The 24,639-nt window shown below is 31.6% G+C and overlaps 1 protein-coding gene and 1 long non-coding RNA gene across 2 annotated transcripts in view; both read left to right on the forward strand.

Annotated features, from left to right (window-relative positions):
• Window positions 1-1,158: 1,158 nt before the first annotated feature.
• Window positions 1,159-24,639, forward strand: part of LOC115884041 (exosome component 10) — a 34,054-nt gene continuing 10,573 nt past the window's right edge. Inside the window, exons 1-11 of the mRNA XM_030902485.1 lie at window positions 1,159-1,333; window positions 1,406-1,807; window positions 1,876-2,063; window positions 10,266-10,596; window positions 15,003-15,350; window positions 17,071-17,219; window positions 19,374-19,536; window positions 19,599-19,838; window positions 19,893-20,120; window positions 20,591-20,889; window positions 20,952-20,998. Coding sequence (XP_030758345.1) covers window positions 1,241-1,333; window positions 1,406-1,807; window positions 1,876-2,063; window positions 10,266-10,596; window positions 15,003-15,350; window positions 17,071-17,219; window positions 19,374-19,536; window positions 19,599-19,838; window positions 19,893-20,120; window positions 20,591-20,889; window positions 20,952-20,998 — 2,488 coding nt within the window. The 5' untranslated portion in view covers window positions 1,159-1,240. The remainder of the gene's footprint in view (window positions 1,334-1,405; window positions 1,808-1,875; window positions 2,064-10,265; window positions 10,597-15,002; window positions 15,351-17,070; window positions 17,220-19,373; window positions 19,537-19,598; window positions 19,839-19,892; window positions 20,121-20,590; window positions 20,890-20,951; window positions 20,999-24,639) is intronic.
• On the forward strand, window positions 22,635-24,486 carry LOC115884044. The gene is made up of 2 exons (XR_004050489.1): window positions 22,635-22,801; window positions 24,360-24,486. It is a non-coding gene; the product is annotated as an uncharacterized LOC115884044 (long non-coding RNA).

Raw genomic sequence — 24,639 nt, forward strand, 5'->3', positions numbered from 1 at the left:
ACGGTAAACTGGTCGTTTTTTTTTAGGTTAACTGTTCTTGACCCAAACCAATGTAGTTTATAATTACAAGAGCATTTACCAAAGGCTTTTACTAAGACAAGTGACTTCAAACCTATACTGTATATATTTATCAAACGTTCAGTAAATTATAAACTATGGTAGGTAAGTGTTTTCTTTAATAAAACAGGGTTTAAAATACGCGCCTAATAAAGCACTTCTATCTACGCCATATTGGAAAAGGTTGAAAGGCCTTGTATGGAGGTGGTGGTGGAATAACATCACAAGGCGTTTACGAAAATTGCACCGGTAGGTACCGGGTAACTTTTTTACGTTCGAAATTGATAACGGTATTTTTGTTCCTTGTTCTAATTTTATCACACATTTACCGGTGCATGTATTCGGTTTATAGATTATGGATCGGGGTAAGGTCTCGGTAAATGACCGTTATGAGAGAAAACCGAACCTATAAGAGTTTAAAACGCGTTTAAAAAATCAGAGATCAGAAACCTATTATTGAAAATCGCCATGGACATGGATGTATTTGAAATTGAGCAGGGGAAATGCTCTGTATGTGGTCTTGAGGGAGATTTGACTGAAATTCAAAATCATTTTGAAGAACATATCAGCAGAGATTTAACTGGAGAATTGGATGAAGAATCTACTTCATTCATCTTTTCATTCATCTTATAGGCTTAGAGGTTGTGGCACAAAATCTTGTTATTATTATATTAATTGTATGTTATTATTATATTAATTAGTATAATAAATTTAATCTTAAGATATTAACCAGTTCGTTTTAAAAATATTCTACCAGATTCATATTTGACATAAAACATATGTTTACCGCTGGGTAACGGTAAATACCGAAGGTATAATTTTCGTAAACGCCTACAGATATATGGCAGCCAGGGCGACAAATATTAAACATATAAATTAACTAAGGAAAACTTACCACTATACAGAGATATAGAGATTGGGCGACCGAGTTTCATTGTTTATCTTTGTGTGATTTATGGTCTGATCCCATAATCTGATCTCTGAATGTACCTATTCTCTGATCTGATCCAAGGATCTGATCTTTATTCTGTCTTTATGCTCATTTACCCTACATCTATATCTCTGTGTTTTATCAATTATTATTGATCTGTGGTAACAAATATATTTTTTAGTATTTTTAGGTTAGAACGTGGTTGAAATAAAAATATTTGATGAACTTTATGAATATTTTATAATTTTTATAATGTCTGACAAAAATACAGACAGTATGGAATTTTCGAGTATAGAAGAAACTATTCTCTTCCCAGGTTATAGTTCTCTGGCAGATTTTACAAAGGTAATATTTTATTTACTCAGGTTTGATTAGGCCTTTCTGTCTTGCAATTGCATCTGTTTTTTATTTTTTAAGGATGGATATAAAATTCTAATGGATGGTATAAAGCAAGCTAATTCTTTACCTGCAGGAAGAGATTGGAATTTTTATACCACTTTTAATTCATTCAAAAGTGTAATTAACAAAGAGGCGAATCAAATTATTGATAACATTGATAGTATATTGCATAAAAATGAGGCTGGAGGTACTATGCGTAATTTAAATCTAGAAGCAAAAACGGAAAGATTAATTGATGCCAACGATATTATCTTGGAACGAGTTGCAAATAGTATCGATGAGATGAATGGGATCAGAAACGTTGAGATCGATCCTGTAAAATTACAGACAGTTAGTGTAGAAGTACCTGTTAATATTAATGGTTCATGGAATAGAAACAGTAATCCTACATTCTCAGTGGGTTCATACACTACTGAAAAGGTATCTTTTATTTAGACAGATTTTTCTGAGAATCGAGTTTTACATTAGTTAAAACTTTTATTTTATAGGGTAACTACCAAGTCAAAGCTCAAACAATTCGATTACTAGCAGGAGAGAATATCATCAGGCCCCAAAAATTATTTAGAGATAAAATAGACAATAGCAATGACAACCCCTGGGAACCTAGGATAAAAGAAAAGCCGAATTCCTTGAAGCCTCTTGCAATATTTTTAGAGGAATCTGATAATGGCAGACAGTGAGTAAAAATAATTAAAAAAAATATTTAAGCCTGTAATTTACAATAAAATTTTGTTATATAGTTTTTATATATAAAAATGGGTATTTCTAAAGTAAAAACATAAATATCTGGTATACTATCGTGTACCAGCGACTTTGTTCGCGTCGAGTTAATCATTTGTAATGGTGATGATAAAGCAAAGCAAGAATTTCCATTAACATACAAACTGGATAAAATTTTCTTACATTTATGTCAGCATGAGAAAAACCAATATGGCGATATTATTATATAACTTGGTAATATTTGAGGAGTAGTTTCATCTCGTTGGAATTTTACTTTCGAAAAACCCGTATGCCAAAAATAAGCTTTTTAAGTCAAGCAGTTTAAGCAGGATCGTGGTTAAGAAATTACCCAACTTTTTGGAACACCCTGTATGATTTTTTAAAAAATTTCAAAATATGTAAAAAAATCAAATAAATTATGCTTCTCCAAGCGTTTTCCCGAAAGACTAACGGTTTTTTAAATAACTAATATTGTAATATTTGAGGGGCGTTTTCACCCTCTTGGAATTTGAGATTCGAGAAACCCTTCCTTATCGAACCTCTACACCCCACAGTCAATCCGTTTGCCAAAAATCAGCTTTAAACGTCGAGCAGTTTAAGCAGAATTGTGATTACTCAATGGTCATATTTTATGAAACACCCTGTATAAATTTATAAAAAATCTTAACATATGTAAAACAACAAAATAAAATATACGTGTTTAAGAGTTTTTCCGAAAAACTCACCGGTTTTTAAATAAAAAATATTTTAATATTTGAGGGATAGTTTCACCCCCTTAGAATTCGAGTTTCGAAAAATCCCTTCTTATCGAACCTCTACACCCTAAAGTCAACCTGTTTTCCAAAAATCAGCTTTTTACGTCAAGCGCTTTAAGTAGGATCGTGATCTCTTGATCATTTTTTTTTCTTGATCATTTCTGGGAAATTTTAAAAACCTTTTTAGTGTCATTTGTTTGAATACCAGCATAATATACTGGGTGTTCGATTTAAAATAAAGGAGTAACTTGCTTTTAAAAGTGGCCAATGTTCAGTATTAATTTTGTCTGACCCTGTATAACTTTTTGGGACAAATTTTAATTTGGTTTAACATACAATTGTTATTGTAATTAAATATCAGGCTATACAGGGTAAATTACAATTTAGGTAGCTGTTATTGAAATTTAAAATTTATTCTTTATTTTCACAAAATGTGAAATATGTCAAAATCCTTACAATTTAGACATATGCTTCTTTATTGAAATTCACCTTTATTTTTGCCTAGAATCCGAAAATCAATTAATGTGTTCCATTACAAAAAATCCAACTTTGACATTGAACATTTTTTGGTGACACGCTCTAGAACTCTATATATTTTTATAAAATGCTTTCGATTAACCTACATATTATGCTCCCAAAATTTTATTTCAATATAAACTCACGTTCTCCTTTTATACAGGGTGGTGCCACCCTGTATAAAAGGTATCGTCGCTACGGCAACATGAACTCAGTGGCGGACTAAGCCTGTCGGGGGCCCGGGGCGACGAAGCTAAATGTGGCCCCCGGTCTGTTTAGATAATGATATACTTCTAATGTACATTTTGTAAAAATTGAATGACGTATGTATAATGGTTGACAAAATTCAAGTATTTATACAGGGTGTAGCAGGCTGAGCCGGCGTTAGAAGTTTCTAGAGAACTACAATATCTAGATACGAGATTTTGTGCATATCATTGTTTCACAATGATATCTATCAATTAAAAATATTTTCAAAATGGCGGCACTTTCGGAAATACCGGAAGTTGACAGCAACTTTCATATTTTAAATGGGTGATCCCATTTTTTATTACATACTTAAATTCACTGTAAAATTTAAGAATTTTGATATTAAACACTCTACGAGCCCTAACAACTATATGTTGGAACAAGGCCTTTTTTGCAATAAAAGTAGTAATTTTTGTTAAAACGACTCAATTTATTTTGTTTATTATTCTAAATTCAAATATTACAATATGATCTAGACAATTTTACTATATTTTTATAACTTTGCAGACAAATCACTTTTGATAATAGCTTATTTTGCCAAAATCAAGCCAAATTTGCTGACAACTATATATTGGGACAACATAACAAGAAATTTGTTTAATACGGAGTTACATCACCTTTCGCCTTAACAACTGCCTGAACTCTTAATGGCATTGTATTTACCAAAGATTGGCACATTTGAGGAGAAAAATTATACCAAATTTCCTGCAATTTTGTCCGCAAATCAAAAATTGTTCGTTGAAGGTGGTTTCTTAAATATTGCTTCATCTTAAGCCACACAGTTTATATAACATTGAGGTCCGGACTACTTGCAGGATGGGATAGAACTTTTATATTATTATTCCCGAACCAATTTTTAGTTGATTTTGCTGAATGGCACGATGTTCCATCTTGTTGAAAAATATAGTCTTGGTTTGGAAACAATTCTTGAGCACTAGGCAAAAGTGAGGTCTCAAGTATATGTTGATATTTTTGGGCGTTAACAGTGCCATCTATAAAATTTAATTTGCCCAAACCTCTTGCTGACATGCAACCCTAAACCATAATCCCCTTAGGAAATTTAACAACCCTTTTTAAGCAATCTTTATGAAAGGCTTCTACTTTATTTCGTATTATTCGTTTTCGATGATCTCCAACACAAACATCAAATTTAGATTCATCGCTAAATATGACCTTATTCCAATCATTTTGTGTTCACGATAATTTAGATTTTGCCCAATTGTAACGATTTTTCTTTTGAATTTCTGTCAGTAGCGGTTTTTCTTTGGCCTAAATAAGAATTTGTATCAATAATCTTCAGGTAATTGATTATCCACACAAAATAAAGTTTACCTTGTAAAACCCCAGACCTCATTTATGGATATATTTTCGGCAACATTCTCTTGATATATAAACCAGTTACAGTATTCCATTTAACTGTTACTTCGCGAAGAGTACTTCTCGCAGACTTGCAAATTTTTACTAAATTTCGTAAATCTCTCTGAGATACAATTTTTGCCTTCCCGAACTTTTACCTCTAACGTCTACATTGGCAGATTCGTCGTATTTTTTTTATTATATTAAAGACCGTGGTTTTTGGAATACTACTTTCGAATTGTTTTTCCCGTACTGTATTGACGAATGATAATTTCGCGTAGTTTTTGATTTGTAGCTTTTCCACGGATCATTACATTGAATTAAATAATTAACAAAATTGAAAATTAAAAAAATTCAAATTACTTACAGTAAATCTCACTACTCAAAGTATCGAGTCACTTACAAGCTGTCAATGCTGAAGTAAACACTTTGCGACATTTATGACGGTTATAGCAAAGCCGCCTATGATGATATTAATTATTTAAAAATACTTGTTCCAACATTTAGTTGTCAGCAAATTTGTCCTTTTATGAACAAAATCCGCTACTGTAAATATGGATTGATTACAAATTCATAAAAATATTGTCAAGTTGTTTAGGATATATGGCTATTTTTATATTTAAAAAATTAAACATATATTTTTCAGTCATTTTGAAAAACCAGGGCAATAATTCCAAAATATGACCTTGTCCCAACATATAGTTGTTAGGGCTCGTATACCTAAAGGTAACCGTTTTTGAGAGAAAAAAAATTATAATTTTTGGAGGAAAAAAACTGCCTGTCAAAAATATGTATATAGCCTAAATGTCAAATTTAGTGATTGCCACAGCCACTGTACCATAAAGAGAAGACATGTGGCTATCTATGTCAAAAATTAAATTGTCCGAATGTCATATAATGGCCGCAACTGTCATGGAATTGAGCGATTAAAAAATTAACATAAAACATTTTTTTTCAAATGAAAATCCACTTTTTTTATTTCACTCGTGAAAAGGCTTTTGGGCGATTCCATGATTACTAACGGGACAAACTGAACGAAAAATAGAATGTTTTCGAAAAATATTTATAACTTATATCGTTCATACAACAATGACCTTATAATATTTGTTAGCAATGATTTTAAGTAATAATTTGCCAAAAAAATATTACTTGAATATTTATTAGCTTGGCGGAAATATTACAAAAAAATGTGTTTACTAACGGGACAAAAAAAACTTCAGACATTTTTTCAAATAATTCAGAGAGACAGACCTGTGAATTTGAACGCCTTACACAAAATGTAAAAATATAGGATAGTAAAGGTCCCATCTAAAAATATTTAAGCATATTACTCTCATTTACTTATCAGGTGTATAGGTTCTTGGTGGTAATTTATATTTACTAACGGGACATTACTAACGGGACGGTTTTTTCCAACAGGATATATTATTATTTTTAAAACAATAAGTTCAAAAATTACCTAATTTAACGCGACCAAATAATATCGACATATATGAAAAACTGTCAAAACCTAATCCTTAACCTAAAAGCACTTGAAAATTGTATTTTTTTCTGATTCTCGGTATTTTTTAATCAATATATGGTGCTGATCAACGGATCTGAAATAATGTGAGCTTGCTATCCCTGGCAATGGTTTTCCGCAAGGCCATTTTCCGTCCAAAAAAGGCTTAACTTCGTTGATTTCATCCTCTGTCACATATATACATCTTATGTTTTCCAACTGTTTGGCGCACTCGAAGAATTCTTTAGCAGAATTAACTATAACCTTCCTGCTTTTAACATCATTCCAGACCTAAAATATTATTTTGTTGATCTTAGTAAAAAGTAGACAGATTATTACACATTGGCATCGGAAAAAAACCTCGACGGTCTCTAGACTTTAAATTAGCTACATAATATAGGTTCTCGACGAGAACACCGACCATGAAGCTCTATAGATCTATTTATGTATCTAATTGTAGGCCCTACCTTTCTCTTAACATTTGCACCGACTCCATCCACTGCACCCTTTCCGTGAGATGTTGCGAAAAAACTCCATGTAATTTCAGGTATGTCCAATTCTTCAGGCAGAAAACATAACGTGGATAAAGTGTATCGATTCTTGAATTGTCCCGCACAGCCGTCACTGAATATAACCAAGCTTTTTAAAACATGTTTTTGGCCAATCCAAGAAACAATATTTTTTATGAAGACGAATACGGAATATTTATCGTGGCTTAAATAGTTGCTGATTATTGTGAATGAGTACACTTGCTTGTCAGATAGCCAGGCCACCCCGGTAAAGACGGTAACTTGTTCATGATGCCAATGTGCACTTTGAATTTCATCCTGTGCAGTCAGGGCAAAATTTTCCGCAAAATCGATTTGCAAAATAACCTCATCTTCAGGGATATTAACTCTCTTAAGATCAAAAAATGTTTGTTGTACATTTTTGATAAAATGGTGTCTTCTAAACGCTGGTAATTGATTTTCCAGCATCATAATTGTGGAATTTAGTGTTTCACATTGAATTACAAGCTTTGTTTGGCCCTCAATAGTAATCCACTGTTTAACTGATACAGAACTTTCTCCATCAAATACCAGTGGTAAACAGGAAAAGGTTAAATCAATTTCCTTACATTTACTGCATTTGTTCAACATGCACAATCCCTGTGTACAATTCCAGGATATTTCAGAAATCAAACTTTTGTGGTCTTTAGGAAAAGTTGTGATGTTTTTCTGAAGAACTTCCAAAATGTAAAAAACGTTTGCGTGATATTTGCACACACAAACATTATGTGGCATTGCGCTGCTAAGCAGGATGCATGATGGTCTGACCTCATAAAATTTACTTAGTTTTATTTTAGTATTTGGATTCTCTTCTGTAAAAATCTGGAAGGCTTCTTTTATAGTAAGATACATGTATCTTTTTGGAACGTATTCGACATGATCGCCTCTTTTTATTTTCACCCGGTCTTTCATTCCAGGAGACACCCTGCTAATATCCTCTCGTAAATAAAATTTTTGAATTTTTTCAATTGTCTCCTGTGATAATTTGCGTTTGTTATCAATTGACGGACTGGTAAACTTGTAATATTTTGCATTTTTAAATTTGGTTCAATTTTTTCCAGAATTTTTCTTAAAACGGCCACTTTCTTATTTTTATCTAAAGGAAGTGATTTATTTGCCGCTCTTACAGCTTTTCCAAGGCTTTGAGCCGTTTTATAGGGTAATATGTTTTCTTTGTTCTGTAAAATCCGTTCTCATTTTCTTTCCCTATAGCGCCTCTTTCTTTCTTTTTCTTTAATGTTCAGTTCCACTTTCAATGCGATATTATTTTTGGTCAAATCTTTTAGTTTTCCCTGTATTTTTTCTGATTTTTAGCACAATTTTTCAAATAATTTTGTTTTAAATTTTCATTTTCATAAATCTTTTTTCTGTAATTCGAAACACAGGCTTTGATTTTTTGTTTGCGTTCGAAACTAGTTTTTCCCATCCTAAAATATAATTTTTGTTTACTAACGGGTCAAAAATTAATTCAAAAAAACAACAAAGCTAGAACCTTTAAAAAAGAAACAGTTAAAACATTAGAATTTGTTCACACAAAACTTATATTTTTTATCTTATGAAAAAATCTCTTGGCTTGATGTATCGCTATATATCAATTTATTGTATATTTTGTTTACTAACGGGACTTAAAATTTAGATATAGTTATAATATTTTATCACAAAATATACTTACTTGGAAAGAGTAACAACACAATAATTCTATCACTCAAACAGAAGCGCAAACAAAACTGACAGCGTTAGCGCATTGCTCAGCTTTTTTATACATAGCCACCTTGATAAAACAAAGCGATATTCTGGAATTTCACTTTGAAAACCAAAACTAATTTGTTCTGACTATTTTCAAGGAGCACTAGATTAGAAAGTTAAGTTATTCTAGTTTTGTTTTGTACTATAGACATTATACTACAAATAAAAGTACAAATATTTTAAAAAATGTCTCATTTTAAAATTAACAAAAATATGTATTGTTTGTGGAATCGCCCTTTTGTTACTTTCGTTTTTAAAACTTGTTACTTTTTGACTATACATGTTCCTGTACCTAAAATAAATCGTTTAAGTTATTTAAGATTTAGCTTTAGAGCGTATATTTTTCTTGATTTTAACCAGTAGCCTATGACAGTATATTGTCGATCATTATTTCCAAGCTAACTTTGCGCTGTTTTTTTTTTTGATCGTACGGTATATTATTAAAATATCAACTAGATCACTAAAGAACAAAAATACGGAGATATATTTATATAAATACACTTTTTAAACTTTTAATCAGCAGATGGAAATAAATTGTCTGACTGTTTGACACTTAATGTCAAAGGAAGCTAGATAAAATCAAGAAAAATATACGTTTTCAAACTAAATCTTAAATAATTTAAAAACGATTTATTTTAGGTATAGGAATATGTCTAGTTAAAACGTAACGAATTGGAAAACATTTTCACTAGTGAAATAAAAAAGTGGGTTTCTATTTGAAAAAAAAATATTTATGATAATTTTTCAATGGCTCAATTCCATGACAGCTACCGCCATTATTATATGACATTTGAACAATTTAATTTTTGAAATCGATAGCCACATGTCTTTTCTTTATGTCACAGGGGCTGTGATAATCACTAAATTTGACTTTTAGGCTCTACAAATTTTTTTGACAGGTCGTTTTTTTCGTCCAAAAATTTTAACAATTTTTTTCGTAAAAATGCTTGCAGGGAAATACCGCGACAAAATATCGCGATTTTGTAAGTCCTCCAAGATCCGAGGGGCCCCTTCGCTGTCTCAGGCCCGTGACCCCCGTTATACTACTTCACTGCTCATCATCAGTAATGAAGCTAGAATACAAGTTATGCTGTGCATTGGTTTAGTTTGGCTTTATTGGCCTAAATAGAAAATGCCATTGACAATTACTGGGGCCTCATAATTGATAATTAAGTAAATATCTGCTTCCATTTATACTGTTTATAGTTGGCGTATACGTATATATATATATGTATATGGTTTGCATACTCCACCTACAAAGTGCTTTATAACTACTGAACACATATTGGCCTTGTTTGCCAGTTAAATAAAAAATTACTTATTAAGATTCAGAGGCTCCCTAAAAGAGGGGGCACGGAGCGGACCGCCCCTTCCACCCCCTAGACCACCACTGCATGAACTGCCCCACTATGTTTTTACGTTTTTACCTTAAGAGGAAAAATATCTTTATATAATTTATATTATCATAATTAATATTTATATTTTAGGTTTTCTCATCCATATTTATACGAACTGGAAAGATTTAACTTGCCCGAAAATTTGTTAACTAAGGGCTCTATAGTTCGTCCCAAGTTGATAAGCGATACACCCCTTATAGAAATAAATAATCCTGAACAACTACCATCCTTAGTAGAAGATTTACATAAATATGATACAATTGCAGTCGATTTAGAACATCATTCATATAGGACATTTATGGGCATAACTTGTTTAATGCAGATTTCCACGTATGATACTGATTATTTAATAGACACTTTAGCATTAAGAAGCGATCTTTACATTTTAAATGAAGTATTCACTAAACCAAATATTCTTAAGGTATGAATTTTTTATGTGAGTGTGAAAAAAATCAGCATTTTATGAATAATGAATGCATCTGAAAATAAAATGTCTTAAGCAAAACAAAGGTTTTTGTTAGAATGTAGTTCAAGAATTGAAATTATGTGTAATATATTTTTTTAATTTTCGTTCTTCATTAAATACTGATTTTATAGTTACTAATGACATATTTATGAGTATTAAGTAGTAAATTTGTTGATGTTATATACTGCAATCCGTCGTTTCCTGAAGTGCCTAGTTGTTTCACGTATTGCCGGCAACACTGTCTTAAAAAATGTATTTTAAGTTAACGCCTCCTTTTTGCTGCTTAGGCTAATCTGGACGGGGCCTACTTTGATTACGCAGAATCCGAACCGCGGTCCTCGCCCACATCATTGTCAATGGCCTACCGACTTGGCGAGTGTCTAAATCGACTGTTAATCACGAGATATGCGATCCCATCCGGCTTCGACCCGGCGCACAGTGGTTTGTTTTGGTAAACTAGATGGAAGTTACTATTATATTAACAAATAATTTTTTAATTGATGTTCAGAACAAAATACATATAGAAAACAATACATACACAGTGTGTATGCTTAAACTCTCTATATATGGGAAACTTTTTATTACTGATTTTACAGAAAATTGTATTCTTAATAAAACTTACTGCATTAAGCAGTACCAATTTTGGCAGTATCGATTTTTAGGTCAAATATACAGTGTACAGGGTGTTTAAAAATAATAATATGAAGGTTTGACACTTTACAAATCTCATAAATTTTATATTTTTTAGGATAAGTGAATGTATACAAAAATAAATATTAAATTATAATTCCAGGTGATTCGTAACTTTGACAGTCTAATAAGTTTGGGAATACCTATAATTTTAGTGAAAAAAATGCAGAAAGTTTGAGAACATGCGGTTACCCTAATTTTTAATATATTCAATAATAAATATTTTTAAAATAAAAGGCACACCTTCTACTAAATCATCCACGTCAGCTGCGGTAGCTAAACACCACACGTATTAATAGAATAATATTATTACATAAGTATCAAAACTGAACTCATATGAGTTATCCGAGTCCGTTTCAACAAGTCTGTTTTTATTTATAATCCTCTCGTCCCCGCTATGTTTATCCTTGTTAGAACTATATTTTTATTACACTTGGTTATATAATCCTTTAGGCAATGCTAACAGTCGCATTCATAGTCGATCGCCAGCCGCCCGCTGGCCGGAGCTTTCCCGAAATTCTTCGTTTTTATTTCAGAGTCGAGCGCTCTCCGAGTAACGCGTGCGCACATCCGTCATATAGAGTAACCGCTCTCTCGCCGGCGGGCGGTTGGATAAACTTTTTTTTTCCGTTTCATAGTCGATCTCCAGGCGAAGAACACTTGCGCAGTTTAAACCCCATCCGGTGATTTTCGGTCGGCGACTGGAGCATGTCCTTACCATCTCCAGGCGGCTCGCCAGTTTAGTTTGGTTTATTTCTCTAGTTGAAAGAAGCACCAAGCAAACTGAATTAATTATGGATATTTATAATATCGTGACGATTAAATGTACAATTAAATGCAGAAATTGACGGGAACGATGACATTCGTATTTTTGAGGCCATTATTCATTACATTTGAGGCATATGAATTCCGTCCGTCTATTTGACCATTTAAATGTTTTATTGTTTTGTTTTTGTTATGTTTATAACTTTTTATTTTTCCTATGGTTTTTACATTTATTACATTAATTCTCTTTGTAATTTACACAAACTGGAAAAAATATACCAAATTCACAAAACAAAAATATAGCCAATTTAAAAATATAAATTACTTCTACACTGGTCATATTTTTCCTTAAGATAATTTTAAAATCCTTAACACAGCACCAATAGGTTAAGGTTAAGGTCTATAAAAATTTATAAACATAATAAAAACGAATTCATAAAACTTTCAAATAACCGAACAGACCTACGGAATTCCCCATTATATAAATTATTAACTTAATATCCTTTTTATTATGACCCAAAAATACACCTAGCCAAAAAAATATGTATATAAAAAATTGTAAATCTTTTTACTATAAGTGAAGGATTACGAAGATATTATTCATTACTTTAAAACCAATTATAACAAAATAATGGACACATCAATAAAATATTTAAATTACCCAATATCAATAAAATATTTAAATTATTAATATTTAAATATTTAGAGAATGTTAAAGTTCGTATAACCGATTTCGTGTAGAAAAAGGAAGAAAACATGTTCCCTGTTGTTAAAACCCTCCACCCGAAGTGAAATTTTGTCGGCGACGCGCCGTCATTTTAGCCAGCCAGCGGTGCGCTGGCGGCCGACTATGAAAGAGCTTTTTTTTCTCTCCCGATATCGAAGCGCTCGCCGGAGAAATCTCCGGCGAGCGCTTCTTTTCGGCGGGCGGCTGGCGCTCGAGTATGAATACGGCCGTAAGAGTATTTCGGGGATTAAGGGATACCTGTTTTCGCGATAACTTCTAGCTAATTTTTTGAAAAAAAACCACTATGCGACGTGAATAAGCAATGTGTGTCAATAGATTTTACACTATTGCCATGGAACAACAGCACGATCACACGTCCATCTGATCGCATGGTCTAACGTCACTTAACTTCGGTGATCTATCGGGAACATGATACGACGTAACTGGGCCGTTGTCCCACTGTCTTAAATTCAATGACAATCTCAACAGGACAACTTAAATAATTTAGTTAATTACGATGGTTCACTGAAATATATACACAACCAAACTATCTATCTATTATTTTTCATAATTTTTGAGATGTATGAAAATTGTCTGTTTGTGTTGTCTGTTTTTTATGAATAAAACTCAGTCCTTACCAATGACTTTTAATGAAAAATAATCCATATAGCAATTAAAAAAAATTAATCAGTTCCCAAAATAAACATTTGGTTTCTGAAACGAAATTACGATTTAAATTTTTAATGGCCAAAAAGCATAAACAAAAAGAAAATTGATAATTTTAATATTCCTTGTTGCCACCTCTAGCCCTTATGCAAGCTTTTATCCGCGCTGGCATGCTTCTTATTAAATTATCCACGTTGTCTTGGGGTATGTTTTCCCATTCTGCTAATGCTGCATCTATAAGCTGTACGAGATTTTCTGGATTGTTTCGACGAGCTCTAACCCTTCTTTTAAGCTAGTCCCACAAGTGTTCGATAGGGTTTAGATCTGGTAAATGGGCAGGCCAGTCCAAAACTATGACACCTTCCGTTTCAAGACATTCGCTAGTCACTCTTCTGGTATGGGGAGGTGCACTATCGTGCATGAAGTTAAAATTATCCCCAATTGCAGCTCTCCAAAGACTAAGGATTGGTTCTAGCACCAAATCAACATATCTCCGACCCGTTAAAATTTGTTGAAGTGGTAACAATGGAGTCTTTGCTAGTATAATACGTCCCCAGAACATTACAGTTCCTCCTTTATATCTTGGTACAGATTTGGCAGCATGAAGTCTCGCTCGTCTTCCTGGAGCTCTGAGAACCCGAATTCGATGGTTATCTAATCTTAGGCCAATTCTGGTCTCATCTGAAAAAGGAACATTTTGCCAATTCTCAGTTGTCCAGTTTTGATGCTGAAGGCATCAATTTAGCCGGTCAATTTTATTTTGCCGAGATAACTGTGAGATCCGTAACTCCTTGCTACTGTAAAACCCTCGTGCACGAAGCCTTTTTTTATGGTTTCAACTGAAACGTTCACACTTGTAGCTGCCAGAAGTTGTCTTTGTAGCTCTGGATGAGAAACATTGGGATTTATTCTAGCAATTTAGCACACAAGACGGTCTTGTTGTGACTCTTTGGCGACTTTGTCTGGGCCTATCCTTGTGTGTTCCTAAATCCAAGTACCTTGCATATGTTTTCGATACAACACCCTGGGTAACGTCTACTATCTCTGCTACGTCTCTTTGGAGCATTCCTTCTCCGGCGAGAGCAATAATTCTTCCCCTCTATACATCTGTTAATTCAACATAAGGCATTTTTAATTTTTTTGGATTGAATGAAAATTACCGGACAATCGTAATTTTACTACTGAATACAAAATTCAAAAAAAAACGCAGCAGTCGTTTATTCTTTATTATCATGTTTATTTACAGCAAAAAGCCTTATCTTAAAGTTGTATACCAATTTTTATCCTTGCAAGAAATTTAGTCAGAAGTAAAGAGTGATTCCACATAAGTTTGGTTGTGTATATACCGTCATTACAGGGAACAACTGAGATCTACAGTCAAACGATGTACCACCAATTAAAGAGTTACGTTGTTTGTAGGCAATACCTGAATCGTTGCCTGAATTGACTAGGCATTTCAGGAAATGACAAATTTCTCTGTTTGACGCTGACATATTAATAATTTTTATTTCAGATTTTCCACGGTGCTCATTCAGATATATTATGGTTACAAAGGGACTTATCACTTTATGTTGTTAATATGTTTGATACGTACTTTGCGGCAAAACAATTAGGATACTCGTCCCTATCCCTAGCCAGTTTAATGCAAAGGTTTTGTAACTTTGTTCCCAACAAACAATTCCAATTGGCGGATTGGAGAATCAGGCCGTTACCGCAGGAACTAAAAAACTATGCTAGAGAAGATACACATTACTTAGCCTTCATCTATCACAACATGAAGAATGAACTGATAGCCAAAGCAAACGGAAACAAGAATTTGATTCAAGCTGTTTTCCAGGAAAGCACGGAATTATGTAAAAAGGTAGAATTTATTCCTAAAATTATTAAAAGGTCTCAACTAGCGATGTCATGTTCTAGTGTTGAAAGTGTATTTTTATTATTAAATACTTTTGGTGCCGATTTTTTTTTTAATTATTGACTTTAATCATTATTGTTAAAATCTGATATTGGAACTGATATTTAATTATTTATACATGATAAAAAATCTTTGGCTCCTTTACCTAAATGGTTTCACTATTATAGATTATATTTTAAAAATCCTATATGGGTATTTCGCCACTGCAAGAAAATCTACAAAATAAAATAGTTATTTTTTGTAAACACTGATGCATTAATCCAACGGAAACTACTTGTCAGCAGCTAGGTTTACAGTTAAACAAATTTGCCTAACGAACAAACAAATGCTTAACGTTTCAGAAAGTTTATCTCTTTCCGTCGTCGGAAGCAAAAAAAATACAAAGAATAAAGAAAAAAACAATTTAAAATTTATTATTAAATTAAATTAAATTCAACTATCCGAGAACACTTTAGTTTTTTAAAACAGATACGTCTACAAAAACCGTTGACGTTCTGTTAAAATGACATTATATCAAGTTAAACTTCAAAATTAACAATTACTACCTGATAACAATTTCTTAATACAGTAAAAGCAAAAAGCCCCAAACTTTCTGTATGATTACTATTAATTTTTACATATGTTATGTTTATTTATGTTATGTTCTTTAAAATCAAAGAAACACTAACATCTACAGATGCATGAGCAATACATTTATTTTTATTAGATTGTATTAAAAAAGCCTCTTTTATTTTTCTTTTAGAGGCTATCGCTTCTTTCATTATAATTTTGGCGTTATTAAAATTTATGCCCTGTGTCCCATGCATGCTGACAAACCTTAGATTTGTGAAAATCTCCCTTTCTAAATAATTTTTATGTTGTAGACCCTTAAATTTGAACATTTAAGGGTCTAGATGTTTTACCAATGTAAAAATTATTGCATTCACATGGTATTTTGTATATTACATTTTTTGTTTGTTCTGTATTCAATGTATTCATTGGTTTAGTGTGTGATAAAATGGATTTAATTGTATTTTGTGTTTTGAAAGATGTTCGTATGTTATATTGTTTTCCTATCCTTCTTTTTTTTTCTGAAACGCCTCGTATGTATGGAATTGTAAGTTGTATATATTGTGTATTGTTATCATTGTGTCTATGATTTGGGGTTTGTATTTCGTTTAATGTTTTGTCAGTAAAGTATGGTGGATAGTCATTTTTTATTAACGTATTTTTTATGTGGTTTATATCTCTGTTTAGTGAAATATCGTCTGAACATATTATTTTTGCCCTATCATATAAACTTTTTATAACACCTTTTTTACACTTATACTGTGATTAGATGTGAAATTTAAGTATCTATCTGTATTTGTATATATATATATTCTTTGTATTTTTTTTGCTTCCGACGACGGAAAGAGATAAATTTTCCGAAACGTTAAGCATTTTTTTGTTCGTTAGGCAAATTTGTTTACCTGTAAAACTGCTGATAAGTAGTTTCCGTTGGATTAACGCGGCAGTGTTTACAAAAAAGAACTATTTTATTTTGTAGATTTTCTTGCAGTGGCCAAGTACCCATATATGATTTTTTGGAGAGATGAATCCGCCACATAGGTATAGACATTTTTTATTATATTTTAAAATAATATATGTATAGATATTGATATTATAATAGCGAATCTGCTTTTAGAGATATTTTAAACCAATTTGGCATGAGGAAATCCACCTTGAATTTTATAGAAGATGTAATAGAATGTTTGACAATCGTCAAATGTTTGCTTTGAAAGAACTTTATAAATGGAGAGATAACATTTCAAGGCAGGAGGATGAAAGCACTGGGTGAGTAGATTTTAATAGTTTTTATGGGTCTGGTCCACTTTAGATACGTCAAAATTTCAAAATCTTCTATACAGAATTGAGAAGAGGAACACTTATAATGACATTTTCTTAGAAGAAGTGCTAGCGCCTTGCTAAATATTGGAAAGTGACGTTTAAATTTGACACTGTTGACAAGTCTACTGCTACTAGCGCCCCCAATATCGCTTGTAGGAACTACGGACTAGATTGTCACGTATGGCGGGATGTTTAAAAAAATAAAAAAAAATAATTCTTTATTTATTTTTAATTATGACATACATAAAAACCAACATAAAAACACAAAAAAATACACCATTTTTTTAAAAATATGTTTAATATCAATATCAAATATACAACAGAAATTAATTTCACCACAATAAATTAATAAAATTAAAAGAATAATGTGACAAGTCTCCTTTCAACGCACGCTTTAGAAAGAAAAAGAGATGAACTTAATTACTGAAAGAACGTCAAGGTTTTATCTGTCACTCTTGTCAATAATTTATCGGTATGGAAGATTCCTAGAAAATCGCTTGTAGCCATCTTGTAGCCAAGTTTTGAACCATTGCCAGTTCTCCCATAAGAAGTGTCATCCACCTGTTATAAATAAAACAAAATTCGGATTTTCAATATCTCATTGTTACCGCCAGCGATATACGCAGACGCGAACAAAAGACAAATAAACCTAAATCTGGGTCTTCCTTGTCACTCTTATTAAACTTAATAAGGAAAGCTAAATTCTAACCTCAAAAAATAAATAATTTTATTGCAGAAATCTCAAACATTTAGCCGAGTATCCGTACTTAAAACAGCTTTGTTCGGGTTCTTGTTATTACCGATTCTGAACCGTCCTAGAACTCTGCAGCGCATGCGCAAATGAAATAATGTCTTCATATTTCCTTCTGCGCATACGCATCAAAGTTCTAGGACGGTTCAGAATCGATAATAAGAGAAACCCAAATACGTTTAAAATAAAGTATACGGAGGGTACCGCTTAAATTCCTGTCCCGATATTTAAGGATGACTATAGAATTTCAATGCATTTCCTACATAAGTCTATCCTTGTGTTGTAGGAGGTTTGACTAAACAAGGATGAACCTATGTCGTGAAACCATTTGACTCGATTTTCTGTCCTCCTTCAATACTGGGACGTAAATCCTCTCATTGCTCTTATGGGGAGGCCGTCGTATATTTTATTTAAACGTATTAGGGGAAACCCGAAGTAAGCTAACGTTAAAACATTAATTGGAGAATATATTAATATCAAATTTACATCAATAACTTCAAGATTGACGACGTACATAAAGTGGACCATCACCGTTTTTATTAGTTGCTTCAAATGTGATTGTTTGAACCATACAAATTAGAGAATTTATTTTTCTAAAGCAGACCTATCAAATGTACAGGGAGTTCCAATATTCCGTGGACAAAGAAACACTACGTATTTTTTGGAACAAATAAATAATAAATAAACTAATTGCGCATAATTTATCTTTATACAAAAGTGCTTTGTATGTCCGTTAGAGGGCATTAATCAAAAATAAACCCGACCGTAATTTTTTTAAGCTTTTCATGAAGATTATTGTCAAATATAATTTGCGATACTAACAAAAAATTTCATATTTTCGCCAAGTAGATTATTAGAGCATAATAGATTTTATGCGTCTCCATAGCTTGATGTGACAAAAACATTTTTTGGAAGTCAGCTTTGGAAAAATGTTTTTTCCTCAAAAACTATGAACGGTGGCGTTTTTTTGCAAGAGACAAAAAGTGTAGTAAATACTAGAAGGACCATTTTACGAAAAGAAAATCGGCTGTCGGTGGAGGTGGAAAATATTTATACTAAAATTTATGTAGGGGTGGGGGTAGTTCCCTTCCCGTACATATTCTTGATTTTTGTGAAAGTTAAATGTTAGAGCACTTAGCAAAACATAGACACACAAAATCTGATTCAAATCGGATTAACAGTTCGCAAAATTACATTATGTATTTAAAATTGCATTTTAAAAAATGGTTCTATTTATTGTAATTGAGAATACGGGGAATCGAGATAACTAAACACCCCGACTGATTGATCCAAAGATATATTAAATATATAGATATACTTACAATAAGTAATTTTAATATAATTTCTAGGTATGTGTTACCCAATAATATGTTACTAGAAATAGCAGAGAGGTTGCCAAGAGAAATGCAAGGCATTTTGGCTTGTTGTAGGCCTGTTCCTCCACTTGTTCGCGCCAATTTACTTGACCTTCATAAAATTATATTAAAAGCCTTAGAAAAACCTTTTGAAGAGGTACAAATGAATATTTTATTTAATAATATAATTACTACCTTTATATTTAAATATTGTTTTAGCCTATTTTAAAAGAAGATACGCGTGCAAGAGGAACGACCAAGAAAGTTTCTAAAATTAATGTCGACAGCCCTTTGTACTGTCCTCATGACTTATCAAAATCTGAAGAATTTCGTGATGATCTACCAACAATGTTAGGAGATGTAAATAATAAAAAATTAGAAATTCAAAATGATGGGTATGAAAATATTGAACGGTCAGAGTCAGTCTGTAGCGTTTTTAATAACAGTCTTAAAACTCAAGTAAAAAAAGATGTTTTTAATCTTTTAGAACAACGTGTAAGGTCGTTTTTTTAGGAAAGAAGTACGTGTACAAAATTACTTAGATTTCGCGAAAACTTCAAGTTTTTAAGTCCTTTTGATCGATACCAGCTTGTTAAACCATTTATAGAAGCCAGAGAGAAAAAAGTTACTGAAGAGAAAGAAAAGGAAACAGAAGAAAAAGTTCCAAACCACTTAGAAACAGAGGTATTGGTTCCTTTAGAGAAGAATGTCGAACGTACAGATGAGGAGAGAATTGAATCTGTGAGTAGACTTTTTGTTTTTCCTTTTGACCATGAAAATTTAACTGTTATGGTGGGTTCATGCTTCCGATCTTAACCTTACAGTAATATTAGCTTTATTTCTAACAGGTCCAAAGAAATATAGGATATTTTATATTCTTAGGGCTAATGCTACTTCAAAATTGATTTGCGCATGCTCAAAACTAGGTGTATTAAGAATTCGAAATAATATTTTATTTGACATATATTTCATATCAAAAAAAACTTTTGGTTACGTAATCGAGGGCGCGATTTTTAAATTCATTGTTGCCAACCATGGACATATTCGGCGCCGTGCTGACTAACTGGAATTTAAATTTCGCGCTGGGGATTTAGGTGGTAGCTCTGCTGTAAAAAATGCCAAGTTGCCGCATTTATTTATTTATTTCCTGACATTGCCATTCGTTTTGACACTTTAGTTTTGTATTAAACTTAAATCTGTATTTTTTTCAGATAAGGTCACATTATATGAATCTAGCTCGAGATTCAAATTCCAAAAAAGCAAAAGTGCAATCGCTGCTTGAAATGGGCGGTAGTAAAAAAAGGAAACGTGAAGAATTTATGTCAGGTGTCACTTATTCCCCATCTCAGTCGCAGGCCACTTCTTATCAAAGCCCTATACCAAATCTCAATACAAGCAGATTGATTCCTATTAATGTAGAACATAATAACGAACCAAATAGAAAACAACAGAAACTAAACAATGAACAGAAGAATTTGAATCAAAAAAAGAAGAAAAAGAATCGAGCAAAGTATTAAAAACCATTTATTTTTATTCCATATAATTGTTTAATTAATTTTAAATATTTTTTAGGAATAATATAGACGTAAGAGAGGCTCTTCTTTCAGGTGCCGACATAGGTAAGATATTTGTAAATTGGAATGTTTATACAGGGTGTATCAGAAATAAGTGCAAGTATTTTAACTTGGTAGTATATTTCGACCTTATAAACACGCCTACGAGTTTTTTTTGCGGAAAAAAATTGTTGAAAATTTAATTTTTTCATTGACATTTTCAGGGAAATTTGAAAAAACTTTTTAGTGCCACTTGTTTATTCACCTGATATTTCTCTGTGGAGTATCTAAACCTTGCAGTGTTTCACATTCTACATAGTTCTATATTTATAAATTTGACAGACAAATTTCTACCCAAAAATTAGGAATGTTAAATTTAATCTTTTATCAGTGCTCATTATTAATAATTCTAGAAAAAAAACTCATTAATTATTTTTAGTACTTACGCTTTCAATGAAAACTTAAGAAAAACCACCAAAAACATTACGTTTATAACGTTTACGAAAATCTTTGTTATGCTGCAGAGTAACTTTATTTTGGAATAAATTTAATAAAATGATTCATCATATTATTCACAATCAGGTCACAAAAAAGAAATTCCTAAAATGTTTGTCGCAATTCAGAATTCAATATATCGAAAACAGCCCAACGAATAATCGATTCATTTTTGTTTTGTTTGTTTCCTTTCATGTTTCTCCGTTTTATTTTTGAAATTTAATAAGAATTTGATTGCTTCGAGTGTCTTGAATTTGAAATTGTTGATACAATGGCAACCTCGCTTAATCGTTGCATGACGCAAACTCGGCACTTTCTCACTTTTTTCTCAAAGAACAAAGGAGCAGTTACTAGTTGACACGCGACACTTTTGGTGAACGTTTGGCTGTCGATGGCATTGTCGAAATACATCGAGAAGGTATGGCAGACTTTGAAAAGAAGCTATTTAAAAACAAGGGTAGTTTAATATCAAAAATAAATAATTGGGCAAGATATGTAGATGACATTTTTTGTATTTGGTCAGGCACCGAGAGAAATTTAAACAGTTTTTTAACATTATTAAATTCAATTAACCCGAGAATACAATTTACTATTGAAAACGGTATTAATACCATCAATTTTCTTGACATTACAATTATAAAACAGTCTAATAGATTACAATTTGATATTTACAGAAAACCCACTACCACAGATACTGTAATACATAGTCAATCACACCAATCCTGGCAAATCAAAATGTCACCCTTTCATAGATTAGTAATGTTTCCACTGAGCCCAGAGAATTTTAAAAAAGAGTTAAATATTACCCTTGATTATGTATAAATAGATGTACAATGAGGGCTTAGTACAAGCCCGTCTTCTAGGTGGCGCCTTGCCCGTTCTGAATTTTTGTATTCCCCTACGATTTTCTTTGAGGGGAATCCGTTAAACCCGCCCATCGTTCAAAAATGGAAGGGCGCGAGGTCACATCTATTGGGCCACTTATTAGCACGTTTCACCCATGTTTTACGAAAATAGCTTTATCCTTGTTTGTTTCAACTGTGACAAGAAAAAAGGAAAAAAGTTATATTCGCTTCTAAATTCGGCAGTTTTGTTGATCTTTCTCGACTTGTAATTTCGTTTCGTTTAGGTTATGTCTTATAAAAATAAATATTTATAAGCTTTTGAATTGAAATATACCTTAATGCATATCTGAGTAATTAAAAATTCAGTTTTTTCGTCCCTCGCGAAGAAACATAAACAGTATTTGTGAAATTTGGATTAGAAACTATTATTTTATTAGTTTATTTTGTTGTGTTTAAGTGTTGTGTATTTGTACCTACTGGATAATATTTTCCAACATATTTAATTAAGCAAAAAGCATCTGTTTTACAGGTAAGTAAATACTGTTCATATTTATTTCTAAATTCATATAAATTTGTTTTAAATCACTCTTGGGAAAAATGTTATAGAGTCTGAGATAAGTTTAATAATAAACATTTGATAGATTGATAGATAGATTAAACGATAATGCCCAGTTTGCTTAAAAGTTAAAAAATACTGATTTTATGCTATAAATTGTTTCATTTCTCACTTTGCTTTTTTGGAATTGTCAGATATATTGTGTATTTTATAATTTTTCCGAGAATTTTCTTAATAACTTGATAACGTAAAATATTTTTATCTACAGTCAACCCTGTGTTTAGATAAAGCTTCATATCAGATTTCCTATTTTATATTTTCACTCAAATCATATTTTTTTGTAAAATATGCTTGCAAAAGTAGCGTAAATTTGACAGGGAGGTATTTTTATAGATATACAGGATGATTCAAATATATATTTACTTTTAAAGTTATTAGTTATGAGCAAAGGTTATGAGTTTGTGAAAAGAAAGGCTATATTTTGTATTTTTGCTTGGTGGATTTGTTATTAAATTGTCATTCCAAAAAATACCATAATGTCGTAGTCGTATAGAGTTCATTTTGACCAAAGAATATATTTTGACCCTTTTTGGATTGAATTTTATTGTTTATATAATAAAATATATATTTAAAGCCCTCTCTTTCTAAGTTAAGTTAAAAATAGGTAATATCGACGTTTTTTACTGGAACTAATTTAAGTTAATAATTAATAATTATATAATTCATATAATAATATTAAAATAGACTAAATTGTTTATTATATACAGGATGAGTCAAAACTAGATATTATATTTTTCTTTGCTATTTCAAATGAAACACTGTATTTTATATCATAAATCAACAAAGCTTTTTATGCAACTTTTGTTTTATTAAGATCTATATCCCAAATTAATAGTTATTAAATTGTTTTCAATTGTCTCTTTGCGAATAAACATGATTTGTTTTACGCAATTTTTATTAGTAGATTTGTCGTCAAAAGTGATGTATCTATTTATCAGCGACAAAAATTAAGAATTAGATGTCTAAAATAATTTCCTAATTATTTTTTTACTTGGCATCAGTAAATATGATTTATTTTATCGATGCAGCTGAAAATAATTATCTATTCTAAAAGAGGACATTGCTGTATAAACATCGATTATGGATTTAAAAATTATTTTTCAAAACAAAGTTGGACAAAAATTGGACTTCTGTTCGAAATAATTGAGAAAAACCCAACATCTAGTTTTGACGCCCCCAGTATATATCGTGCATTATAGTTGATTATACTGCAATTTATTATACACACGTAGTTTTGTTTGGTGAAAATGAAACTTTCTAAAAGTATTCCCAATTAAAACATATTAAGAATTTCCTACATTATAATTTTGAAAGACGTTTGAGTGGGCAGACAATTTGGTCTAAAATAATCATATGTCTAAAAAATTAGTCTAAAATAATCAAAAACCACTTAACACATATAACTCGCTTTTAAAAAATCTAAAAGAAATAAGTTTGTTTATTATATTCATATTTTATTAAATTATTATAGGTGTGACTGCTAAGTGGTCGTACTCGCCACTTTAACCAAGCATTGGTGGGACCTTCAGAGATCATAATGCGAATTTCTTCATACCATGTAAATCTATATACATGTATTAATAAATGCGTTTGCTTTATTAAATTTTTTTTCTTATACGGTATGAGCGAAAAAAAACGGCGTCTATTTGTTTACGTACAAATGACATCGATATTCATTTCCAAACCACCTCTGAGGCCGTTTTTTTTTATCGTATGGTATATATTTACATATCCCTTATCCTTTAATTCCG

This window comes from Sitophilus oryzae, unplaced genomic scaffold (assembly GCF_002938485.1).
Source record: "Sitophilus oryzae breed Bouriz unplaced genomic scaffold, Soryzae_2.0 scaffold_2008_pilon_pilon, whole genome shotgun sequence".
Classification (NCBI taxonomy): Eukaryota; Metazoa; Arthropoda; class Insecta; order Coleoptera; family Curculionidae; genus Sitophilus; species Sitophilus oryzae.